Source organism: Anoplopoma fimbria, chromosome 2, assembly GCF_027596085.1.
Source record: "Anoplopoma fimbria isolate UVic2021 breed Golden Eagle Sablefish chromosome 2, Afim_UVic_2022, whole genome shotgun sequence".
NCBI classification, from domain to species: Eukaryota; Metazoa; Chordata; class Actinopteri; order Perciformes; family Anoplopomatidae; genus Anoplopoma; species Anoplopoma fimbria.
In genome coordinates, this window is record NC_072450.1 from 2,782,736 (window position 1) to 2,808,919 (window position 26,184).

At 44.8% G+C, this 26,184-nt stretch overlaps 1 protein-coding gene across 2 annotated transcripts in view; it reads left to right on the top strand.

Annotated features, from left to right (window-relative positions):
• The window catches only part of samd4a (sterile alpha motif domain containing 4A), a 43,295-nt gene that overhangs the window by 2,301 nt on the left and 14,810 nt on the right, over positions 1 to 26,184 (top strand). For both annotated transcript variants that reach the window (XM_054614843.1, XM_054614852.1), the window contains exons 2-3: positions 22,288 to 22,893; positions 25,483 to 25,770. In XM_054614843.1, coding sequence (XP_054470818.1) covers positions 22,288 to 22,893; positions 25,483 to 25,770 — 894 coding nt within the window. The remainder of the gene's footprint in view (positions 1 to 22,287; positions 22,894 to 25,482; positions 25,771 to 26,184) is intronic.

Genomic DNA, 26,184 nt, shown 5'->3' on the forward strand with positions numbered 1-26,184 from the left:
CTGAGACATTCACCGTCCAGGCTCTGGCCTCTGAACGGACTGGTGATGGCGGCCTGCTGTCTGCGTCATCGGGTCAGGGATTAACTATGTGAGGTAACCATGTGGTCAATCAATGACCCCAGAATTGAACTTGTGCGCTCACCGCACACACACATGCACGGATATATGGCCAATGGGTTGTTGTTGGGTTGATGGTGGCCGGTTGGAGAATTGAACATATCACCCAACCCGAATATATATAATCACAGTTTACACGTCAGCACACATGGATTTCCTTCCGTCTTCTCCATTTGTTGGAATACTTTTGCTTTATTTAGTCCTCTCTGTACCTGAATAACTTAAGGAGATTTGAGTGGACTTCAGATTAGATTTTAGGCCACGCCCCTTGCGTTTTCTCCCACCTTGTGTCAGCTTGTGGTCGCTTCCCGTCCGCTGATTCAGCTAAGTGAGCCGGAGTCAGCGGGCCTGTTTCGGCGCCGCAGACTCAACGTCAGGACAAGCGCCGCTGGAAAGAGGGCGATGGAGAAGGTTGTCTGGTTACGTGACCGCTCTGGTATGTTGTGGTGGCTTGTTTGAGTGCTATTGTGCTGGAGTAAGGCAGATATGTTAGCCTGCTGTTTGACTCTATTGATTAGGGAGGATTTTCCAGTTTGAAGTTACTTATTACCACAAATATACAAGGAGCATAAAAGCATATTGGTTTTCTGTGTGTGTTACTGCTCTGTCAGTCTTTCCTGATACATTTCTAAACACGAATCATCTCTAATAACAGTAGAGTCTAGAGATTATTTACATCTTAGTCCTGAAAGGAAGTTAGCTAAAATCATCTTAATATTGGCGTAGGCAAAGCATTCGAAGATCATCCCTTCAGCTGATCGCCAGTCGGCCCAAGCGTACTGAATACCTGCATTTTGAACTATTTTAAAAAAAAACACACAATATTAGCAATACTTAGTCTAAACATGGCTTTTTCAAAATCCAGGCATTTTAGGAGCAACACCCCAAAAGCTTCTCTCAGACCAGGGAGCCCCCGGTTCACAGTTACGGTGTGATTTGGTAAAGGAGACCTGCCGGCCGTTAAAGGGTTAACGTGCAGCTGGAAGTCTCGGGCCGAGTGGAAAAGCGCAACTATTTGCAGAGTGGTGTACAAATGAATGGAATCCTCAGTGACCTACTTCTCTGAGCGGCTGAGAGGCGGCCTTGTTTTGGGACCCGGCGAGTGATGCGACCTGAGACGCAGCCGAAGTCAACGGGCAGAGACGGGCGGAGTTCCATCACACACCATTAATGTTTTATAGTAGTTTTTTGTGTTATTTTTAGACTGTTCATATTTCCTGACTCCTGTAAGACATTTGGTTACTTTTACAAGTTTTTTTTTACCATTTTCAAGCGTCAGTTTTTCCATCTGAATGGCGGAGTACAGATGAGTACAGAGCTCAGACCTCTCTGTGTCAAGAAGGGAGATGATGTTATTTCCATCCGGACCAAACCACCTCACAGAAGAACCAGGGCTGCAGGATTATGGCCAAAAAATGGCCAAAAAATCAATATTAAGAATATTTATTTGCACATAAATAAGCAGAGGACAGCTTTCACTACATTCCTGCTAATGTTCAAATATTTGGCTCAAAATTAGACTCTTTCTAATCCATCAAGTGATTAATATTGAATGAATTTCACAGCCCTGAGAGAAGCCACAGAGTGAACGTCTAAATCTGTGCTTTCTGACGGTAGTAATGTGCAGCCTGCAGCATTTCACTCGTGGTTATTAAGGAATGTAACTTCCTGTTTTTCCTCCCCCCCTCGAAGGAGAACAAAACTTCTTTTGAGACAATCTGAAGAGGGACAGTTTCAGATCAAGTTGAGAGGACATGAATGGTGCTGTCTGCAGGACGACACACACACACACACACACACACACACACACACACACACACACACACACACACACACACACACACACACACACACACACACACACACACACACGGGTGTAGGGTTAGTGTTGGGGTGGGGTTAGGAGAGGACAGTGGGCCTGGTGTTCTGAATGACTAACCTTATTCTGGGGTGGCGTTCTGCTGACCTGGTCCACGCGGCTGTCTGAGCCAGGAGGAGGCGGGCGGGGATCCGATATGAACAAGCAGCTGTGTTGGAGAACTTGAAGGTGACCGAGACGGCGCTCTGTGGCTGCAGACACTTGTGTTTCATCGAGAACTCGTCCATTGCAGTTTGCTAATCCACAAAATTCTGTTGATTTTGGCTCCAATTTTTGTTGCTTACACGCTTTTAGCGGTGGTAGTTTTTGAACTGCACAGAAAAGATTCTATAATTTACGTATCCATAGTTTCTGGATGTACAAGTGAAGGAACTAATGTCATTTTAAGAATTGTTACTAGTTAATTGAACGTTTTCTTTGATGGAAAAACTTTATCATACATTTTAAATATTATTACTCAAAGCAAAGAGATTCTTTTAGGTTTTAAACATTGTCTGGAGGCCACCTTTTAGGGTTTATGAGCAGAGCACCAACATGGACAACCAACCTTCTACCATTTGTCCTCGTACATGTTGATGCTCGTAAAAATCTTCTCATAACAGTGCCATGGTAAGATGTGCCGTCGGTATGTACAGTGGTGAATGACAACAGAGCAACGAGTTTCTGAACCTGGAGGCTCTGTCTTTTTTTTGGTATCATGAAAGGATTGGCCCAAAAAAACATATTTTATTTACACCTGAAGGCACCAGATCCTCAGGAATGCCAGGAGTATAAAAGGTGGTGGTGGAGGGTGGTGGTGGTGGTGGTGTTTAACCTCAGTGCAGAATTTGAATTTGAATTTGTTTGAATCTAGGTCAAAATATGACTTCCAGCTAAAAGAAAAAAACTTTTCATAGGAGCTGGCTTTGCTTCTCCTATTGGAGAGAGAGAAAGAGAGGAAGCATACTTCTGCATGTGTCTCTGTGAGATGATTGACATGGAGGGAAAGTCTGCGTTGTACACTGGCTAGTATTACTCAGTGAATTCCTCTTGCTTTCTCTCTCTCTCTGCCTAAACTAGGCCTGATGAAAAACCCGGGCTGGAAATCAGCATTCCTGGCTTAGGCGGTTAACGGTTCCGGTGTTGGGGATACTGTCTAGGAATGCGGGCACGTCAGAGCACACTCGAGTCAGGCGCTCAGCGAAAGTTGGATGGGAGGGGGGGGCTTTTCCAGCGTGGGGGGGGGACACAGTGGAAAAAGGAAAACTGATTCCACCTTCAGTGGAGCTAAGGTCTCCTGAGTGCACCGCGGTGAAGAGGGAGGCGGAGGAGGGGAAAAGATGAAGACTGGTGCTTTTAACAGTTGAAGCTCAGTCACACTTTTATCTGCCTTTTTTTTACATTTTTAAATCTATATTATATACATTCTAAGATAATAAGTTTGTAAAATGTTTAGTCCTGTGTGAGGCAAGGTGATTGCAGAGAAGACACTTGATCCGTGCTGATACAACAGTTAACAGCACCACGAAATGACGAAACAGAATCTATGAGAAACCAAATGGAGGCTCCGTGTTAAAAAACACACAAAAACACACACCGGTACCACCCTTTAGCTTCTAGTCTGATGTAGTCCTCCAGCTCTGCCAAGGGAGGTTCTATAAATACTGGCCCCCACAGAGATACGAGTTTAGAGTGAAAGTGATCCGGTCAGATTTTTCACACACTTTTCCTCCATTTGTCAACATCCTTTGTGCCTTTTTTAAACCTCTCATTGGCCATTTGGACGGAGAGGGAGAGAGAGAGAGAGGGAGAGAGGGAGAGAGGAAACTCTCGTCTCTGGTTTGGGCGCCAAACTATTCCATCGCACCCACGCATGAGCAAACAGTTTATTTCTGGAAGTTGACGGCGTGTTCTGTGAACTCGTACTGAACCTCAGGAATGGGGACAGACAACCTGCCAAAACGACCAGAGGGGAAAACGAAATATAGAAAAAGCTCGTCTTTTCCACTCTGCCTCTACAGCAAAGGCTCTTTCCTCTCAGTTCTTTGCTTCCGGGTGTGTGTATGTGTGTGTGTGTGTGTATGTATGTATGTATGTATGTATGTATGTATGTATGTATGTGTATGTATGTGTGTATGTATGTGTGTGTGGAAACAGAGAGGATGGACAGAAACCGGGGCTTAGGACTAGAAAGGATTTGACGCTGGTGGAAGCCACTCGAATCCTCCGACACGTCGGGCTCTCGATATCATCTCTGAGGGAGGCGTGCGAGGTGTCACTGATAGCAGGGATTATACAATCAAGCGCTTCATAAATCCTGCAGGTTTAGTTTCTCCCTGAACCCTTCTGTGCTTCTTTATAGCTCTGATCCCAGCTTTGCTTCCCCCCCAGCGGCGTTGGATTTACTGCTCCATGTGTGTGTGTAACTGTGTATGTTTACACCTCCAAACCAAAAGACACACTTTCATCAGGTGTGACTGAGTAGCCAGTCTGCAAGCGTTAAGGAAGTGTTTCAAGCAGACAGAGTACACATTGGTGGATCATGAACAGGTTGATGCATACTGTGGTGTTTTTTTTTAATATTCTATATTTTTGGGCAATTTCGTCTTTATTTTGAAAGCATGGGTCCACAATTCTTGCAAAGACACTCAAACATTTGCAAAAGGTCATAAAGTATTTCAAGAAAAAGCACAAGTAATATGTCAGTGCTCCATTTGTACTGTGGAAGGGTAATGCATTCCACACAGAGGATCTAATGATACGGGGAAAGTCTTTGAGCTCTGACCTCTCATTCACATTTACGATATAGAAAGTGTCTGGCCTGTCTTTAACCCCGGTACAGGCCGGGCTAACCGGACGAGCCTGGTTTGGCTAGAGGCCAACACACCTTCAAAGCTTTAACTCATTACGTACGTACAGCGTAACGAGAGTCGGAACCAAGAAGAGCGGAGTGCACGTCAGAAAAATACCTTAAATATATGTATTATGTACACTGTAATAATAATTCAGTGCAAAGCTGACTATAAATATAATAAGTTGTAAACGCTGTCTTAATTTACATCCTCTGTTAGTAACGAGAGAAAAACACGACATAACAAACGTGTGTGTGTGTGTGTGTGTGTGTGTGTGTGTGTGTGTGTGTGTGTGTGTGTGTGTGTGTGTGTGTGTGTGTGTGTGTGTGTGTGTGTGTGTGTGTGTGTGTGTGTGTGTGTGTGTGTGTGTGTGTGTGTGGAGAGGGGTGAGAACAGGTGAGGGATACCAGTCCGTCCCATAGATGACCAGTCAGTCTGGTCCTGACCAGACATACAGGCGTATAATGTTTCCACATATAGCCCCCCCCCCCCATGGCTCTGAGGCAGCTGGCTCTGCTGCACACTACACTTCTTGTGTGAGGAGGCTGTTTGAGCTCAGCAGCCGTCCGGTTCTAACTGAACAGGTCTGTACAACGAGACGGTTCACAAGATAACACGAGTCTGACTTAAGCCTAGCTCTAAAGTGTTCACCTGTGGCTGACTCGTCTCTGCGACACTGTCAATCACAACGGAACAGATTTATCTTTGTAAAGGTCACATTTAATGCTAAGCAGAGATTGATAAACTGTACTTTTACAGTAGAAAAAACCCAATATTAAGCTATTTATGATACTACATAAAGATGCATCTGTAAAATGTTGCTACCAAGTTAGCATTTTGTAAACAATAATTCATAAAATAGTGTTCTTAATACTGCCTGTTACAAAACTGATCCAGGGCTGTATGTAGTTTGCTGGTCCACGGCAGCGGAGCTCCAAACCCTGACATCACATGAATGGATGCTGACAGTGGAGACACAGCATGGCGCCGGCGTCCTCTCTTGTTTACCTCTGACTGGTCCACATGCTGTTGGCTTTGACAGACAGGGTGACATCAGCAGAACCGGCCGGCGACAGAGCCCCATGGCAACGGTTTCCGTGACGGCCACACAACAGGAGTCTTTGAATCCCCTGGTGGTGGGGGGGGAATGAATGACCTCATCCAAACCAGACCCCTCCAGGAAGCTGTGTTCATGGTCTGCCTCCAGACTCGCCAAGGAGCTCACCTCCACGCCACTGCTGAGATTGTTCGACTCCAATAGTCAATCATTCGTCCTCGTACTGAAGCGTGAACCGGGCTCAGACTACAGGAGATTAACGATGATTTACTTCTGATTCATCCCTCCCGACAATCGGAGGAGGAATCCGGACCGGGACCTCGGTCAGTACCGATGTTGGGGCCCAGATTATCTGGTCATGTAAAGTGGCCAATGAGAGGGAAAAGCTGGAGCAGCTGACTGCGATGCCAAGCAACAGTAAAGAGTCCAACCCTTGAGGTAGCACACTGCTTTGATATTAAAAACAACAGTTAAAGTCCCAGTGAAACAGAAGTCTGAGCGTCTTCGGCTTCTGTACTGTGACGTGTTCCACAGTGAAGCTACATACTTGAGCAGTGTAGAGTTACAAGAGGGCTTCAAATCAAATCCTTTGCGTTTGATTGGATTGCTAAAACGAAGGCGAGCTTAAAGGGCAGTTGGCTCCACACACACACACACACACACACACACACACACACACACACACACACACACACACACACACACACACACACACACACACACACACACACACACACACACATCTCCATCACCTGTTGTTGGATCAGGAGGAGCACATTTCAGATGAGCAACCATTCATCGGCTAACTTTAATCATCTGGTGATCGTAGAGTGGAGCTCTCGCCGCCTCAGGCTGTTGTCGCTCTGCAGTGTTTGGTTCTGAATGGGTCTCTGTGTGTGTGTGTGTGTGTGTGTGTGTGTGTGTGTGTGTGTGTGTGTGTTTGTGATGGTGTTACAGCCGGATGCTGAAGCTATGTCCCTCAGGCTGTGGACAGCCGAGGATGCTGGGTAAACGCGTCTGTCTCACACTCACAGGGCCACACTCAGCATTCCACATGACACTCGAATGTTCATCAGACTGCGAGCACACAAACACCCGTACGGCGCTGAAGGAGTGACCAGAGCGCTCTGACAGACGGACTGGGCTGTAGACAGTACACATACTGGTGTGGTGAAACCAGTTAGTTTAGTGCTGCACGTGTTGAAATGTCTGTTTTTACTCCGACACAGCAGATTCAGAAGGTCAGAATCCAAAACAGTTGATCAGTGATACTCTTTCCACCAGTATACTACGCGAACGCAGTGTTTGGGTGACGAGAAAAAAAAAAAAAGCGCCTCGTTGCTCTGCTGGTTTTTGTAGCATAGCATAGAAACACAGTGCTCCCATTGAAAAGGATTTGAACATGGCGGTTGCTCGCCATCCCATGCAGATTGGTTGTCAATAGCGCGTTATTGCAAAATTAAAGATAGCAAAAGCCCGACTCCTAGTGTGAAATCATTTTCTGCTGGTTTGGTTATAAGCCCAGGACAGAGCTGATCGTTTGTGTCGTGTGTTTAACCGTTAAACTCCATCAGTTGCCTGGATAACAACTGTGTTCCTTCTCCTGCTAGGCTGTTAAACCTCTCCTCTCTTTAACTGGCTGGTTTGTTGTTTTTGTTCTTGTTGTTTGGCGGACCGCAACCGTTTAATAGTTTACAAAGACACATCCTCATTAAGCTCACAAATGTACCCGAAACAATTACCCAAACCACACCACCAATACACCGCTGAGTGTGTGAGTGAGTGTGTGAGTGAGTGTTCTCCTTCTTCCCAGCAGGTACGGAAATAAACCTTTCCTCCACAAAGGAAAATAATTATCATTCTTGTAAAAGGAAGGAAGGGGGGGTTTGAGCAGAGAGAGACGGACAGAGAAATGGAAGGCAGGGAAGAGCGTCTGACGGGCCCCTGGCTGCCATTTCCTTAAATAGAGTTGTGGGCTCCTCCGGTCCAGCCCTGGCAGAGCGGAGCCTCACATTCTTAGCATAGCTGCTCCTGCCACATTCAGAGACCTCCCCCGACACCGCAGCGCTGCTACAGCGTCCACAGGTAGACTGGAAACCATCGGCCTCCTCTCGGCTCCCACCACGCTTCCTCCAGACCCCCAACCACCAGATACTACTGCAGACCAGGGGAGACCAGGGGATGTTGATGAAAGACTCCAGAGGAAGTGGGAGGGGAGGGGGGAGGGGGGGGAGGCAGAGGGGTAAAGGATAGCAAAGAATTGTTCTCCATTCATACAGCAGCCGTGCTCCTGCTAGGAAACCTCCCCCACTGCTGGGAAAATAAGACCAGACAATAAAGACACATCATCTGGCCTCTTTACTCATCAAGATATGTCTGTGAGCTCTGCAGGACGACAGACAGACAGACAGACAGACAGACAGACAGACAGACAGACAGACAGACAGACAGACAGACAGACAGACAGACAGACAGACAGACAGGCAGACAGACAGACAGACAGACAGCAACAATTGGGGTACACATTTACCAGGAGGTCCCATAGTGAAATAAAATCTAAACTTGAGTTGATAAGTTGATGATATTTGGGCTTTGTCAACGTAGGAAAAAAAGTATATTTTTACAGCATAGAGGAATTCTACCTGTGCAGAAGCATAGTCTTCTCCATCCTCCCTCCGTTAGACAGGAAATATTGAAATATTTCTGACAAGAAACAAGGAGTTTTTACTTTGTGACATTTAATGAATGCTGCTACGTAACAGCAGTGTGTTTGGTGATGTCCGGCTGAAGAGCTGCAGAGGTGTGCAGGTTTTGCACGGGCCTTGAAAATATCTGGAAAGCGGCTTCTAAAAAGCCCTTCGGCCTAATCGGCTGATGAGCCTGTTTAGCGAGGGCGACCAGGAGATCACTGTGATTAAAATGGATTCAATGCAGTGGTCGAGCTCCTGCTGTTGCTCTGCTGTTGAATGAGGAGGAGGAGGAGGAAAGATTCTACCGTTCATCGTCTTTATGTACCAGCTAATAGTCCGTTCTTACCACATCTACTGCATTTAACACAGCAGGTCATTGGTAGAGTAGGAAAGCCTTGATTTGGAACATGCGTGATTTTCCTAAAGACTCGATTCATAAGATGTGGTGGCCAAATATTCATCAACATCCAGAGGGAAAACCCTGTAACGGTTGTGTTGCAGCAGCAATTATTCATCTAATGACAGCACCTGGGTTTGTGGACTTGGCGGACCTGGTCTGAATGAGGTCCAGACTGGATGTGAGAATGAGGTCAGACATTGTGAAGAGCACTTTACTGTGATAATAAATACAGTAGCCGCAATGATTCCTTTTCCTGCACACACACGGGCAAACACGTTTAACTCATCAAGCAGGTGCTTCCCAACAAACACACACACACACACACACACACACACACACACACACACACACACACACACACACACACACACACACACACACACACACACACACACACACACACACTCACACACACGTCTTGGCCGCTGTTTAAAACATTACACAGTATAAATAAATAAGCGCCCGAGAGGAAAAGACCTACTTTACACCTACTGTACACCGACACTTCTGCACACGCACACACAATGTGAAAACCAGATGAGAGCGGGTTTTATGCTCCATAAATGTGATGATTCAGGTCTGCTGTGAGAAGGTGTTCCTGTCTTCTATTGTGTCTCACAGGAATCTCTCCTGTTTGTCGAGGCTCCCCGGAGACTCTGATTGATCCTTTTCACTGATTCCATTCAGAAGAAGTCTCTCCTGTGATCTGAACACAGCGGGTGGACGTGCACCTCTTTACTACAGCATTTCCTGTGGAAGTGAGATTGTGGTCCAGTTTCCACATTTCACCCGTTCACAAGTTTTCCTTCTTTCTTTTCGAGCCTCCAAAGATATTATCGGCCGTATCTGTCATTATCTGTCCTTATCTGTGATTAGATGCATCCTCTGGTTTCCATGAAGGAGTGTTTGGTAGTCTATAAAAACTTCGGTCTCTTGGTTTCTGTTTGGAGAGAAGAGTGATGTTGGGTAACGACCAGTAAAAACAGAATGTCTGCCCCCTAAATGTTGATGACTTGAATAAATCAAGAGGGGCTCAAATCATGTGATTTTTTATTTAGTTATTTAACTATTTGTTCTTGTAGCTCCGATCATAGAGCCCTCTGGTCCCCTCGAGTAGAAGTCACAGTGTTTTCTGGACGTGTTTTGGAGTTGGATGCCCGAAAACACTTCGTTCTACGATGTAAAATAAGTAAATATAGAATATGTCAGTAAACGCCCCTCTGGTGAAGTTAGAAGCTTTTACATGTCTTAAAAAAAGTGTCTAAATAGACGACTAACCGTCCTCACTGGAACACTAGTCCTCCTCCTTCACAGCCTCGTTGTGTGAACTCGTGCTCATGCGACCGTGTTGTAGTTTGTTTGTTTGTTACCTCTGCCAGAAGCTTCTGCTGCTCTTATTCACCCTTCACAAACCACATCAGCAGAGATCAGAGGACAGAGGACAGGAGGATGGGCCGATATGTGTGTTCCTTATTCTTCATATACTCGTCTCAGGAAGTTTGTTTATTTTATAGACATTTTAGATTTGGTCTCCAGTTTGATATTATTGAGTTTCTATAGTGACTTTGCTGTTGTAAACATTACAGTTGTGTCTTCAGAAGATAAGATCCTAACGGAACCCATCCCGACATGGATCACAGGTCACACACAGCTGGTGTTGTTAACAGATACGTTAGTCTCTTTTGATTGACAGAAACCAGGTTTCTCATTGACCTGAGCTTTAAGAAATCCGTTTGCAGCAGAAAAACCGACAGTAAACCGCTTAACTTTTAGCATGAAACGGATGTGTGCCAGTCGTGTTTGTTTAAAGCGGCCTATTGTCCAGATATCCAGATCAGAGCCGTGTGTGTGTACAGCAGAGATTGGGAGCAGTCAGAGCAGCGTAAATCACCTGCTGACTGGTTTCCTGACAGCTTGACTGCCTGTTTCCTCTCACTCAGCTTTAGTCTGTCCGACGCGATGACTGAGGCCCAGATTGTTAAGATGCTCTCCTCTTCCTCAGTTCACCAATCAGTCCACCACTCTCTCAAAAAAACAAAAAGTGAATGCTAAATGATTTGCTGATTGACAGATTCATCCAAGTATATTTTTATCAAAGCGCTCTTCCTTTTCCAAACTAAGATAAGTCTGTGTCCATCTGGAGGGTCGGGTTAAAACCAACCACCCTGTGTCTAATTACACAGCAGCCTTCTCCTGTTTATTAGTGGAGCGCGTATGGGATACACTCATCAACGTCACAGAAGGAAGTGTGTGGAGTGGATGAAGTGCAGCGAGAGGATCAACACACACAGTATACCTGACCGCCCAGCCGGACCAAAGAACACCGAAAGTGCACTGAGCGTTCAAACGGCCATCCTACCAAACCAACATTCAGTCATTTAGTATGTCCCCATACATATGATGTCGAATGCAGCGTGCCAAAAATAACCAGGATGTTCTACTCCGTCCGCTCTCACTTTGCAGTACGCAATGTTTTTTTCTGGCTATTCTGACCCACAATCCTTTGCGCAGCAGATAAGCAGTGCAGTTTTGCTTCGTCACGTTTCTCTGGTGTTTGAAAACGGGCTACGGCTGCGTCTCGCTGTGACGCGTTCTATCGGCTTCACCTGCATCCATATCCATCATTCTTTCAAAAAACATGGTAAATGGTTGAACTATATGGGGATTATTTTAAAACTGGACTAGACAGGAGTAATCAGCACTCTTCCTCCTCTTCCTCTTCCTCTTCTCAGTCAGTTATGTGTCAGCAGGTCAAGGTGAGGTCAAGGTCAAACTCCCTCAAAGTCTCTTTACTCGCTCTCTGTTTCGTCTTCTTCCTCTTTTCCTCTCTTGTGGTTTCATTCTGTTTTCCCTCCCTCCTCTGGTTTATTGCATCTTTTATTGTCTTGTTTATTTTGCAATAATCTCTCTCTCATTCTCTCTCTCTCACTCTCCCCCCGCTAGTTGAGACCTGTTGACACCGGTGAACTTTCCAGTCTTTCTCTCGTATCCACCCCCTTCCTTCTTACCTCTCTTATTCGTGTGTGTGTGTGTGTGTGTGTGTGTGTGTGTGTGTGTGTGTGTGTGTGTGTGTGTGTGTGTGTGTGTGTGTGTGTGTGCGTGTGTGCGTGTGCGTCCGGGGCCCCAATACTTAGTGTTGGGGCCTGTGGGAGCCTGCCTGAGCGTCTTGTTGGGACATGGCCTCTGTCTCTGGGTCTCTGTCTGGGTGGGGCGGTGCAGCATGTAGCATTAGATCATTCCCATCACATATCCAGTGAACCACACCTCTTTCACTGCAGCTAGCAACAGTCAAACCAGCTCCCATCTTTCATTTCTTACTTGCATTCCTTTTGTTCTTTTGTTTCCTCTGGCTTTCTTTGTGTTCCGTCTACTTTTTGTTTTTTTTAAACATTTAAACATTTAATTCAATTGCAAAATTCCATTTCATACCTCTGTTTGGACTTGTACCATATATTCTGCCTTCTCTCCCAGACCTGGCAAATAAAACTCAAGTTTTTCACAGTCATCCAGCCAAAAGAGATCAACATAAATGGAGGATATTTTACCAAACGGGACATCCCTGATGTCCTCGTAGATAGGACAGTTAACGAGCTCACACTCTGGAGTGGAATTAAACCTGCTTGTCTTTTCTTTTACTTATCTTTCTTTCTCTCCTTTGCTCAGTCATTTTTATTGTTTTAATCTACCTTCTGCTACATGTTTTCCTACTCTTTCTCTTAACATTCAGGTTTTTTGTCTTTTCATTCCTTATTCGCACCACATTTATTATATTTGGTGTCTCTTGTATCCACGTCCCTCTTTGTTTCAGCGTTATCTCCTCAGTGTAGTCCAGTCGTCCTGAGGATGAAGTGTTCCAGATGGGACTTAGTGTTGAGTCAACAAAATGAGGTTAGAACTGAGAGCTGGAGGTGATGGGAGTATCCCAGTTATACAAGGTTCATCTAGCTTTTTCTAGAGAATTCAACCTGGAAACAAAGAGCAAGCCTTCTTCCAAGTGTTTACATTATTCCAGTGTGTTCACAGCCACTTTGTGTCTTTTAAGATCACCGAGACAAAACACCACGTCGTTCATAATATCTTCAGCAGGTAAAAACTAGGTTTTTGATCTCTAGACAGCGGATTCTTCCATTTTTGTCACCTCAGCGTTATCTCACTTCAAACGTACCGCATAACTAACATGTCACTGACGTATCTTCATCTCTGTTGCAACTCAACTTTACAAGCATTGAAATTAGGCTTGTAATGCAATTATCCTGGGAATGATGCTGTATAATTGACAAACAATATAGGTATTTAAATATCGGTCATTTTTTGTTTATATAAAGCAAACAACCCACTCCTGCTCTTCGTATAAACTCCACAAGTATCTGCTTACTTCACAACATCCGACAATGAACACAGACACATCACTCGCTCTCTCTTTGTCTTTTTGTTATCGTGCTTCAGCTTCTCTTCCAACTTAAAGTAAGATAGACTGAAACTATGCTTGTGGTGGGGAACAAAAAGCAGTTAAAATGTCAAAAGAAGTGTAATGTGGACGTGCACCATCAGCTCATTCATGTGACTTATTGTCTGACCAGCAGCCAGTGTTTAGTGTAAACGACTGGACGACTCATTAAATGTGGTGTGAAAAAGACGTGTTTCACTTTGTGTGAGTAGAGCTTTGCTAGAGAGTAGAGCTAGGACTGGGGCTGGGTTTGTGTGTGTGTGTGTGTGTCAGTGTGTTTCAGTGTGTTTCGGTGTGTTTCAGTGTGTTTTGGTGTGTGTGTGTGTGTGTGTGTTTCAGTGTGTTTCGGTGTGTGTGTGTGTGTGTTTCAGTGTGTTTCGGTGTGTTTTGGTGTGTGTGTGTGTGTGTGTTTCAGTGTGTTTCAGTGTGTTTCGGTGTGTTTGTTGTGTTTCAGTGTGTTTCAGTGTGTTTTGGTGTGTGTGTGTGTGTGTGTTTCAGTGTGTTTCAGTGTGTTTCGGTGTGTTTCAGTGTGTTTGTGGTGTGTGTGTGTGTGTGTGTGTGTGTGTGTTTCAGTGTGTTTTGGTGTGTTTCAGTGTGTTTCAGTGTGTTTTGGTGTGTGTGTGTGTGTTTCAGTGTGTTTCAGTGTGTTTCGGTGTGTTTCAGTGTGTTTCGGTGTGTTTCAGTGTGTGTGTGTGTGTGTTTTCAGTGTGTTTCAGTGTGTTTCGGTGTGTTTCAGTGTGTTTTTTGGTGTGTTTCAGTGTGTTTTGTGTGTGTGTGTGTGTTTCGTGTGTGTTTGTGTGTGTGTGTGTGTGTGTGTTTCAGTGTGTGTGTGTGTGTGTTTGTGTGTGTTTCAGTGTGTTTCAGTGTGTTTCGGTGTGTTTCGGTGTGTTTCAGTGTGTTTCAGTGTGTTCAGTGTGTTTTGTGTGTTTCAGTGTGTTTGGGTGTGTTTCAGTGTGTTTGTGTGTGTTTCAGTGTGTTTGGGTGTGTTTCAGTGTGTGTGTGTCTGTGTTTGGGTGTGTTTCAGTGTGTTTGGGTGTGTTTCAGTGTGTTTGGGTGTGTTTCAGTGTGTTTCGGTGTGTTTCAGTGTGTTTCAGTGTGTGTGTGTGTGTGTTTCAGTGTGTTTGGGTGTGTTTTGTGTGTTTTCAGTGTGTTTCAGTGTGTTTCGGTGTGTTTCAGTGTGTTTCAGTGTGTTTCAGTGTGTTTGGGTGTGTTTCAGTGTGTTTCAGTGTGTTTGTGTTTGGGTGTGTGTCGGTGTGTTTGGGTGTGTTTCAGTGTGTTTCAGTGTGTTTGTTTCAGTGTGTTTCAGTGTGTTTGTTTCAGTGTGTTTCAGTGTGTTTGGGTGTGTTTCAGTGTGTTTCAGTGTGTTTTGGTGTGTTTCAGTGTGTGTGTGTCTGTGTTTGGGTGTGTTTCAGTGTGTTTCGGTGTGTTTCAGTGTGTTTCAGTGTGTTTGGGTGTGTTTCAGTGTGTTTGGGTGTGTTTCAGTGTGTTTGTTTCAGTGTGTTTCAGTGTGTTTCAGTGTGTTTGGGTGTGTTTCAGTGTGTTTCAGTGTGTTTCAGTGTGTTTCAGTGTGTTTCGGTGTGTTTTGGTGTGTGTGTGAGCTGCTCTGTGGATCCGTTAGGAATCGCTGCATTCTTCAGCGGCAGCTCTCTGTGGTATGCCAGCACATTCCCCACTGCTGAGCTAGAGAATCCACTCGGAAAGCAGGAGCGGGAACTTTTCCTTTCTTCCCCACTCCCCCACTCCCTCGCTCCCTAACTCCACCCATCTACTACTCCGTCCGTCTCAACTCTGTTCTCCTCAAGTAACCCCCACCCAGGACCCTATCCCCCTTTTTCCTCCCGTCTGAATGTGTTTTATGTTAGACTATGTTTTCCTGTTTCCTCCCCACATACATTTTCTTGGACCTTCTCATAGAGACATTTCATTTCCCTTTCCATCTCCTCCAGACTTTTCTCCCTTACGTTGTGTCTCTCTGACCATGTTGGTGTTTCCCAGCTAGCTCCTGTTAGCCTCCACTACATAACATAGATGTTATGTAGTGTGTTTGTATGAGGTTCTTCTCCACAGTCAGTGTTTTACTACAGACAGGAGAACCAGCACGAGAGCAAATCAATGTTCTGCTGTGGACGTATTTTAAACACCTAATAGAATCAATATCAGTTTAATATATCTACTATATTTAGAATATTCTCACCTCTTTACCTTCATGTCAGACAGACCTTTATGACGGGAACTGAATTTGTTATCTATGATCTCTACAAAGACACCAGACTCCATTGATAAAAACAGTAATTTGACCTCCCAACACAGGAGTTTCTGGTCTACTGCTGTACTGATACACTGACTATGGAGTGTATCAGTCATGCAACCCTACTTCAAAAACTCCTTCGCTGTTTATTGTTGGTCAGCCCTCTCTCTCTCTCTCTCTCTCTCTCTCTCTCTCTCTCTCTCTGGGATCTCTCTCCCCCGGATGGTAAAAGGAGCTTTCTGCGTGGGACGTGGTGTTGAATCAACAACAGCTAAAGCTAAAGCTGACGGCAGCGGGACAAAGTGAGCCGGTCCTGTGTTTGTTTTGCTAACAGAAGAAGCACAAGACCGACGTTTAGAGGACACAAACGGAGAACGTGAGGGTTTCACATGGACTGGACTCTCTCCTTATGGTTCACCCCTCAGCTATAGCTTCATCTGAGCCCTGACCAAAAATATAGGCCACCAATACAACTTTATTTTAGTAAACTTCCAATTGAAACACAAACACACACACACACACAGATGGTTATGCAACTTCACACACACACACACACACACAGCTGGTTATGCAACTTCACACACACACACACACACACACACACACACACACACACACACACACACACACACACACACACACACACAGCTGGTGTATCATCGGTGTGATCGTGTCCCTCCCACTAACATGGTCTTATCTGTTGTCCTATCTGCCTTGTTGTGACTTTGTGTGCCGTCGACCCGTCTATATTTAGAGCGAGAGGAATCATGTGCCTAACAAACAGTCTCCCCACAAGTGTTTGTGTCTGTTTGTGTCTGTTTGTGTGTGTCTGTGTGTGTTTGTCTTCATCAGCTTGTGTTTGCACATAACCAATGTGTAACAAACGAGCTAAAACAATCACATTGTTTCCACGCCGTCACTTGTGTCTTGTGATCACAGAGGAGGACACGCTGTGGCTCAGGGTCAAATTAAACCTGATGAGCATCTGCTGCTGTGAGGCAGGAGGAACATGTGACTTATGTTAATTACAGAGATTTTAGGTAGTTTTATTGCTGCTCCTGACTCTTATATTTACATTTTTTTAGTGCTGATCCACCACAGTCACAACTGAGTCAAATGTGCAGCTCAAAGAGGCGTCTTTGTTACAGTGAGGAAGTCCTGTGATATAAGACGGAAGTCTGGGTGAAGGTGTTTTTAAATAATTTAATATTTTTTGTGGATGGTTTCTTTTTGCCTCAATTTTCAAAAATGGAGCTCAGTAGAAACCTTTTTAAAAATATATCTATTGACATTTCTGACGTCTTCAAATGTTTGTTTTTTGTCAGACTAACAGTTCAAACCCCAAATGTATCTAGTTTACTATTGTAGACTAAAGAAACGCGATAAATTTCACATTTTTAAAGCTTAAACCAGAAAGAAAGAAATGTTAAACGATGACATTAAATAGATTTATATAATAGAATTTTCTGTCCATCTATTGGATTTATTGACTAATTGCTGCACCTCTAATCAACAGTTGTTTGGACAAATGTTTGCTGGACAAATCATTGTACAGTTTGTGTCTCATGTCCTTGAATTAGTAAGATTTGAGAACGGTCTAAGAGCAGTTTCAAATGTTTTAAAGAGTTGAACATCAAAGAAGGATTTAACAGACCTGCACACACTTTAGAAAACCTTCAGATGCCAAAATTGGATGGAAATTGAAATGAATCAATACCGGGCAGGATCTTTAAGCCCTCTTATGAAAGGACAGTTAGCAGATCTATTTGTCTGTCAGACTGTATGTGGACACTATGAGAATCCAGTTCAATAAGTAACCAAATGAATGTTGCTTGTCACAAAGTGTAGCGACCAAACTCGTCAACAAGCTTTCCAGCTTTCCATCTGCAAAAACAGCAGCTTTAAATGTCGGAGGGTCCTTCAGAGATTTAATGTCCTGTGAGGTTTTCTTCTCCGTCCAACACTTACATGTACTTTATAAATAACCACCTAAAGGCTTCCCAGTTCTCTATACAACTTTATTTTGTTTGGGAATACCCGGGACTATTTTAACACTGACTTCCTCATCTGTCTGCTTTCTATGTCTGCTGTACTTTCTTCAACTCTGACAAAGTGTCCAGCTTGCGGAGGAAAACGGTTGGCGGTTTGATGCCAGGTTGTTGGGGGAGGAGGAGATTATCTGTTGAAAGCAGCACCCTTGTCTGGGTGCCAGAGAGGGTGTCGGAGCAAAGGGCAGCGCCTGGGCAGGGTGGCACAGAGTTCACCAGCAGGGAAGTGCTGCATCAGCATCCCGAAACAAATGACGCTGTGTCTGAGGTTTTACTGCTTGTCTATGTCAGACTCTCTGTTTTCAGTGTTTCGTCTCAATGATGCCGATGTGATTCATCAGTTCCCAGCATGCCCCTGTCTCTTTGTCTGGCACGAAAGAACAAACGTAACCTCCTTTTGATATGTTGAAATACCTCACATTGATTTTCTCCCACTTCAGTTTGTGTTGTTTAGTTTTTTTTATCAATCACGCCACATTGTGCGGGGCACTCGCATGCTTCATTAAGACTTCTTCAGTCTCGGCATCCTCGCTGTCAGGTGGAATTGCCGAGGTGGGCGAGTTCAACTCCTCGTTCCAGTGAAGTTCACAGTAATGCTCTGAGTCAGAGACGACAATGAAACTAAGGGGGGGGGGGTGTTTGGTATCAGTGTGTAAGGAGGAGTGGCAGCTCTGTACCGCGGCCGTGTTGTAACCTCGGTTTATCCGCTCCCTCATCTCTTTTTTTACTCCAGTTGGAGGAGGTTAGGACTTTCCCCTCAAGGCTCAGAGTGGGAGCGCCCATGCTATGATAAAGAGTGGTATGCCTGGGAAAGCTCTCTCATCCTGTCCATTGTTAATGTAAAGAGGAACTGCACACTGTAATGTGTTATTTAAGCTGTAAACTAAATGAAACGACGCGACACCTGTTCTCTCCTTTCTCTGGACTGGAAATGAAGCTCTAAACACATTGACAAAAATCTGCTGAGTCAGTGTTAGTGCCTGACTATCTAGTGAGAACAATGAGCTTTCCTGTGCAGTGACAAGAGTTACATGACCAAGGGGCTGGCTAGTATGCTAGCTACCGTTAGCTTGCTGATTCCACCATGCTTTAATGCTACACCAGTTACTGTAGGGCACAAAGCGGAGTGACCATGGGGGTGTCACTCCAAATCATTGCACCATACCATATAGCTGTTTTCTGAGCGTCTGCAGCTGTCATCAAAGCTTCCGTCATACGGAGGTGGGCGTAGTTTCATCTCTCAACCCTGTAACTTCTTTTTTGTAGAATTTTTTCAAAGTTGATCAGTGGGTGACCTTAGAATCAGACATGGGGGTGAAGAAACTCTTTCCTAGGCTTGTTGTATTGAGTGATTAACAGTATTAATGAACAGTTAATGGATCATACGGTTGTAAATATGCTGCATTTTCTTGTAATTGTAGATTTCTTTACGTCCTTTACGTTTACGGTTGGTTGGTTTCACTCTTGCACGGTCGCTCGCTGTGTCACACTCTGGTCCGTTTGTGTTATAGGCAGGGCAGTGTTTTCTCCTAGCAGTTGACCTTTTGACCTGTGCTCAGTTCAATTACTGTGACCCCTCTTTGAAGGGTGAGAGTTGCTGCATGTTTGTTCGCTGTGAGGGGAACTGCTCCCAGGCCGACTCCTTGACCTCCTGACCTTGGAGCAAGAGGTCAATGAGCCTCATAGTAGCTTCCTGACTTCTAGGTGTTGACTTTTCACACCTTGTTCCAGACATTCTCTTCTTTAAATTAAAGGAAGACAGGACCTATCTTCTATCTCACGCACACTTCAGAAGCTATTAACCAAACTACTGATCAAAAACCACTTTTGTTTTTCTTCTTTTTTATGATTTATGGCATTATAACTGAATTAAACTGCACAAAAGACATGTTTAAGTTGTCTCTACTTCTAGCCATGGTTGTTGTGTTTCCATAGAGGTGCAGGACTTTTGTATTGCCGTCATAATATGACAGGAGCAAGGGGCTTCAGAGGGTTAAGCATATTCAATTGTTTTACTTAATTACAAGTCAATTTTATTGAGTGAAAAAAAACAGTACGGTTTAATTTTACAATCCCTGCATCTAATGGGGATTCGACATTTAGTATTATTATAGAAGTTTATATATCTAGACATCTATAATGTCTGAATTAGAATCTAGTACTGGACTTTTCTATATTCTCAGTCACCTCTAAGCCTCGCTGTATACGGAGACGGAAGAAAAGAGAATGAGACTCGCTGTCCGTGGAGAACCTCCATCATCAGTGATGGTTTCTATCAATTATTTAAGGCTTCATTTAATAAATAGCTGCGTATCTACTCTCTTCCAACAAATGTACTATAAAGAGGTAGTGATGTCTGAGACATTTAACTTGCTGCCTGTTATTGAGCTGTGTTAACGTTAACGTAAAGTGATGTTTAGTCAGGCCTTTTCATGGTCTCAGTGTAGATGACAAATGTTTTGTCAAATAAAAGTGAAAATGTTTTCTTGGAAACATGATGTTTCAACCTCCTATAGAGTATTTATCAGGGTTTCTGTGTTACGTCTTGGTGTTTTCCAGTCATCTGGAAACAAATGAGTTTAAATCATGGAACAATTCCTGTTCTCGTACGGACCGAGGCTTGCCTCATTCAGAGGAATGAAGGATTACATCATCCCTAAAGCAGAGGGGAGTCATTTCCTGGCTCCCCTCACACACCTCGCTCCATTCCTCCCCTTCAAACTAGTTTCTACCTCAGTCTTCTTCCTCCTCGTCCTCCTCTCTACTTGTTCTTTACAGTAATCTGTCTGCTGAGCTTTGAGAATGAGTCTTTGGTCTCATCTTTAGTTTCAAATCTTCTTCAATACAGCATGATGTTCATTTAGTAAATTATGGTTCATTTAGAGTCACACAGACCATTAATCTACCTCTACATTTCCACACTTCACTCCTCCACAGTCCAAACATGGTCACTTCCCTTCATTGGTTGCAAAATGTCTAGATTGCGACGGCCGAAACGCTGAACTCGAGGCTTCAAAGCGGCGGTCCATAAACCAATGTGTGACGTCACAACGGCTACGTCCAGCTCTTATATAAAGTCTATCGGACAAACTATTGATTGTCTTTGACATCATGTCAACAATATGAAAAAGAAAACATGACATTTCAAAATAAAGCTACTGAGAAGCTGTGTCTATTTACCCTTTAATCTCAGCACAGTTATTGAAGGGTTGTGTATGTTAGTGGTTGACCAGGGGTTACACATGCTGCTGATATTCCTGTGAGAGTCATAGGATTCTATGTGTAAAACTGTGGGATCAAGCCTGAATTATTCAATCCCTCATCTTCCACAACATGACATGAACATGAACATGAACCTAGCTCTGAAGGCTTCGGGGGTCTGTGGGCGTCCATCTGTGCGGTCAGAGCTGCAGCTGTCCGGTCGATGGGGCCAGCGAGAGCCGTACGTCATCACAGAGTAGACGTGACATTGGGATATCTTTGGACCCGGAGGGCCGACTGATGTATTTTCTGGTTTCACCTCATATGTCATATTTAGAGACGAGAGCCTCGAGTGGTCAAACTCACACATCCCAAGCAGGAAGTGAAGCCGACCTGCGTCCTGCCTCTATTTGCGTGACCGGTTGGTATCTATAGCCCCGGTCCATGATGATAGGAATGGGCTCCTACCGGCCCACTGACTCGGACAACAATAGAGCTCCATGACCTCCAGGTTATGTATAGAGGAGCTCGGCCTACAGAGTGGCTGTTTAAAGGAGGAGCAGAATAGAAGGATGACAGAGCAGAGGGCCTGACATCATCTCTGCTGCTCTATTTTTAACCGTACATGTGTTCACTAATCCATCCGTCCGTCCATCAATTACCTCCTCCTCTGCTTCCACCTTGGATATGGTGAAGCTGAAGTCTTAGATGACGTATCCAGTGATGTTCTGTTTATCTCTGCGGTCCGGTCAGGGTCATGAGACGCTGACATTTTAACCTGCTCAGTCAAACACGGCAAGAGTTTGACTTTCTTTGGAGCATTGTTGATTAAGGGTTTTTAGGGTCGCAGTTCATTATGTTTCTGTACTGTTTGTTGTTTAATAACTATTTTTTTGATCATTTATTTAGAACATTTATAACATTCATAAGTTGCTCATTGGCCATAATAATGTCAATCATAAATAAATGAGTATTTAACTAAAATAAGACAGAACAGAATTGTATATAATGTCAATTTAACGCATTTCTGATTCTGTAATGCCCCATCATAAGACCTGCTGATCATTCCTGAACTGGGCTGCAGCTTATGCTCATTTATACAGAGTGCAGCAAACAAACCAGCATGCTACAGATCTGCACAAACTGAAAACAACTGGTGCGCTGTCAAAACTTTCCGGGTAAAACTCACGCTTCAGAATCTCTGTTCCAGGTGTGAGAGTAGTATAAGACATAAACAGCTGTTTGGGTCAACGAAAAATACTGAAAGGATGTTGCTTACTGAACCGAATGCCCCCACGCTTCTACTGTTGATATACGTTATGTGTTATTGATTTGTGTTGCTTATTGTGTGTTTTTTCTCCTCCCATAGGGCTGATCAGCCAGTGGCAAGGTGAGTCTAAGGAGCGAGTCATCTCCCTCGTCCTCACCCATCTCCCGCTGCTCAAACCCGGCAACGTGGAAGCCAAGGGGGAGTACATGCGCCTGCTGCCACGCATCCTGGCCCACACCATCGAGCACGGCCGCCACCTGGAGGAGTCCCGCCAGCTCCTCTCCTACGCCCTCATCCACCCGGCCACCTCCCTGGAGGACCGCTCCGCCCTGGCGCTCTGGCTCAACCACCTGGAGGAGAGGGCCGCCGCCCGGGGAGACTCGCTGGAGAGGCCTCCTCCCTCTGGACAGCACCACCACCACCACCACCACCAGTCCACGCCTCCATCTACGCTCTCCTCATCGGGGTCGTCCTCCTCCACTAACACCTCCTCCTCAGGCAACCCCTACTCCCTGCACCACCACCAGCGCTACGGCTCCGACGACCGCCTGAATGGGTGGCAGAGCTCCAGGGACTCGGGGCTGGGTGGAGGCTGGCATCAGCAGCAGCAGCAGGGCGTTGAGAACGGGCACCTCCTTCTCTACCCATCATCCTCTGTGCCTGCAACCATCAACGCTTTGGGAACCAGTGGAGGCGGCAACACCAGTAAGTGATGTTCCCCTCTGTGCCGTGTGCCTCATGCTCTGTCCAGCCCTTCTCTGATCACGGGGTGGAGCCTTTCTTTTGAAAATCCTGGATTTTAGAGCACAAATTCTTCCTATATTTCCTTTAAATACCTTTATCTTTCCAGACGTGAGATAGGCTGCTATTCAAACCCAGACTGGTTTGTGTACTTCTAAAGTCAAGGTGGTCCAAACCACTGCACCTCAGTGATTAAAGCCTCTGATGACAGCTGCTCTGTCTGCGGTGGTCACCTGATGTCAACACACAGACACACTGGGCTCTCTGAGCTCTGCTGTTGTAGTTCAAGTTGTAGTCATTCATTTTGGTATCCGCTGTGCTTGATTGGATTATAAGAAGAAGAAGAACTGAACCTAGGGCTGTCAAAACATATGTTATTTCTTAGTGCATTATGTCCATGAGAGCACCATTAAGAGCTGAACTCTTGTCCGACGCCCTGTTTCTATTTATTCCTGCCTCTTGCTTTGGAAGTTATCTATACTATACCTCCTCATTTCACTCACTCCGTCAGCTGGCTGGAGGGAAAAAGAAGAATCTGGAGATAGAAAGTACTACTCACACATCTGGTTACGTCTCCAGTCTGAGCTCACAGCTGATGGCCTTTTTTTAATGTATTTTTTACATGAAGTTACGCAACTCTTTCTCCACCATCACTGCGGTTGTTGTTGAATTACTCCTCGTTTAGCTTGTCCTATTGTTACCTTTCATTTCCAATTAATTAAGGTGACGTCGTCTGACTCCCGCCATTTACCCAGGCAGACAGCCGCTGTAGTGCTGCTTCTAATAATATTATTTTCATATTCATATAGAATAATTCCATTCTAATTCCATTAAAGACACTCTAAAGGCTCAAAGTGCCCTCAGAACTTACCAAATACACTACAAACACTGTAAATAACCCACACAGCAACTGCAGAGGCTGCTATGTGAGGTGGACAACAACACACACACACACACACACACACACACACACACACACACACACACACACACACACACACACACACACACACACACACACACACACACACACACACACACACACACACACACACACAGAGGGCAGGGCTGTTGAAATTGAACATAACTATGGTCAGAGCAGGATATTTCCAGACTAAAAATGCAAGAGGCTCTGTGTTTTTTTTCTTTTTCTTTTCTGGGAGATGAAAGAAACAGCTGAGGGTTTATAAATAAAGACATATTTAAAGCCCTGCTCGCTGCTCCAAGAAAGATCCTCCTGTGTTTCTGGACTGCTAAGCAGCTCCGGTCCCAAACGAAAGACCTCAGAACTGATAAAGTAGTGTTCCCCCTGAACACCAGCAGCAGATGCTTTCCTCCACTAATGAAAGTGAGCGTTGAAAACATTTGAACTGATGGATTCTTTTGGTGCCCAAAGTCAGACGATGAGTCTTCAGCGCCCTCCTCCCCGTCCCCTCACACTGTGTTCATCTGGTCATGACGGTGATAACAGGGGTATAATTGTCTAACCACATCAAACCTGTGTGCCACTGACACCACATCCTGTTGACCCCCCCCCAACGCCACCACCACCACCACCACTCTGAGCCGCGGTCGGAGCCACGGCAGCACGAACCTCCCATCCTTTTCCCTTGTAAGGCAGGCTTTGTGGGAGACTGTATTTAGGGAAAATGGCTAATATTTAGGGACTGGAACTTGAAATGTTAGCTGGGCACCTATTTTAAACAGGGCCCATGAAGTCCTATACATAGCGCCAACAGTAAGAGGACCGCATATAGGAGGAGGAGGAGAGAGCCTGGAGTATTGGTGGCAGCTCAACCCGTCTGAGCGGCGACACTCAAAGCTCTCCGGCTCTTCTCATCCTGTTTACCTCCTTCAGCAGATAAACTCTGCTTTTATTGGGTTTTAAATATTGGGATTTCAGGAGTTTCAGCTACTTTGGTTTGACCCAAGTAGGCATCCATCATGAGTTCATCCTGAGACGCGAAGATGCGTCTTCTAGAAGATTCTTATCTAGACAGAGAGAAGACGGATTTAGTGGCAATGGATTTATTTAATTACTGAAAACGTAAAAGTAGAACACAATTTCTAACATAAAGTTAGCAGGGTATGCTACCATATATCATCCCCTGCTTTATGGTCTGTTTGACTCTAAATGGAGCATCATTTACTAAATGAACATCATGCTGTATTGAAGAAGACTTGAAACTAGAGATTGAGACCATAAACTCATGTTTACAATGTTTACTGAGGGAATAAATCAAGAGAGAAGTAGAGTCATTTTCTCATAGACTTCTATACAACCAGAGGAGTCGCCCCCTGATGGACAGCAGAGAGAATGCAGCTTTAAGACAGGAAGCAGTGACTTTTTTTTGTTTGTTGTCGCAAATTGAACTTAATGTAATAAGAAGGTCAAGCACAGTTGATTATCAGAGCATCAGTCTATCTTCAACCTATACATTAGTGACGTCCAATGATTAAGTTTAAGTGAACAGCAGTTTTTTTCCCAGTAGGATTTCTCTGTTCTTATCCAACCTGTAACATTCTGCTCTTCCTCCTGTCGTTGTCTTTCAGCCCTGACGAGTGGCGGTGGCAGCCAGCAGCACAGCCCCCTGAAGCGCTCCGTGTCCCTCACGCCTCCCATGAGCGGACCCAACAACCAGCCTCTGGGCCACGTCTGGCTGTCCCAGGAGGACCTGCGGACCGCCAGAGGCCCGGCCCCGGACCACGCACCCCTCTCACCCCAGAGCAGCATCGCCTCCTCGGGCAGCGGAGGCAGCGAGCACCTGGAGGAGGCCGGTTTAGGAGGAGGCTCGGGCCTCCATCGCAGCTCCTTCCATGACGAGGGCAGCGGCATGAGGGGTGAGTCAGGAAAGACCAGCGAACACGCTGTTGAAAAGAAAATGTGCAACAGTTTCAACCAAACCAGTGTTCTCATTGTACTGGTTTTGTCGACAGGTTTGCTGACTTTTAAATCTTTTTTTAACCCTTTTTGTTCAGACATACTGCGACTACTTTAAAGTTATAACATGAAAATGTTATGAAATGTTTTTGCAAGACATTTTAACTTTTACCTAGTCTTGAGGCTTATTCCAACTATTTTTGAACAATTTAAATGATTTGACTTTGTAAAAACTGCAGATACCATGTTCTTGTATGGTAAGATAGAGGCAGTGCAGTGCTGATCAGTTCACAGGAGACACATTTAACATTATTAGGTGTAAATATTTGAAAAGTTAGTATCTAAACCTTTGTATTTTACTGCTGAATGGACTG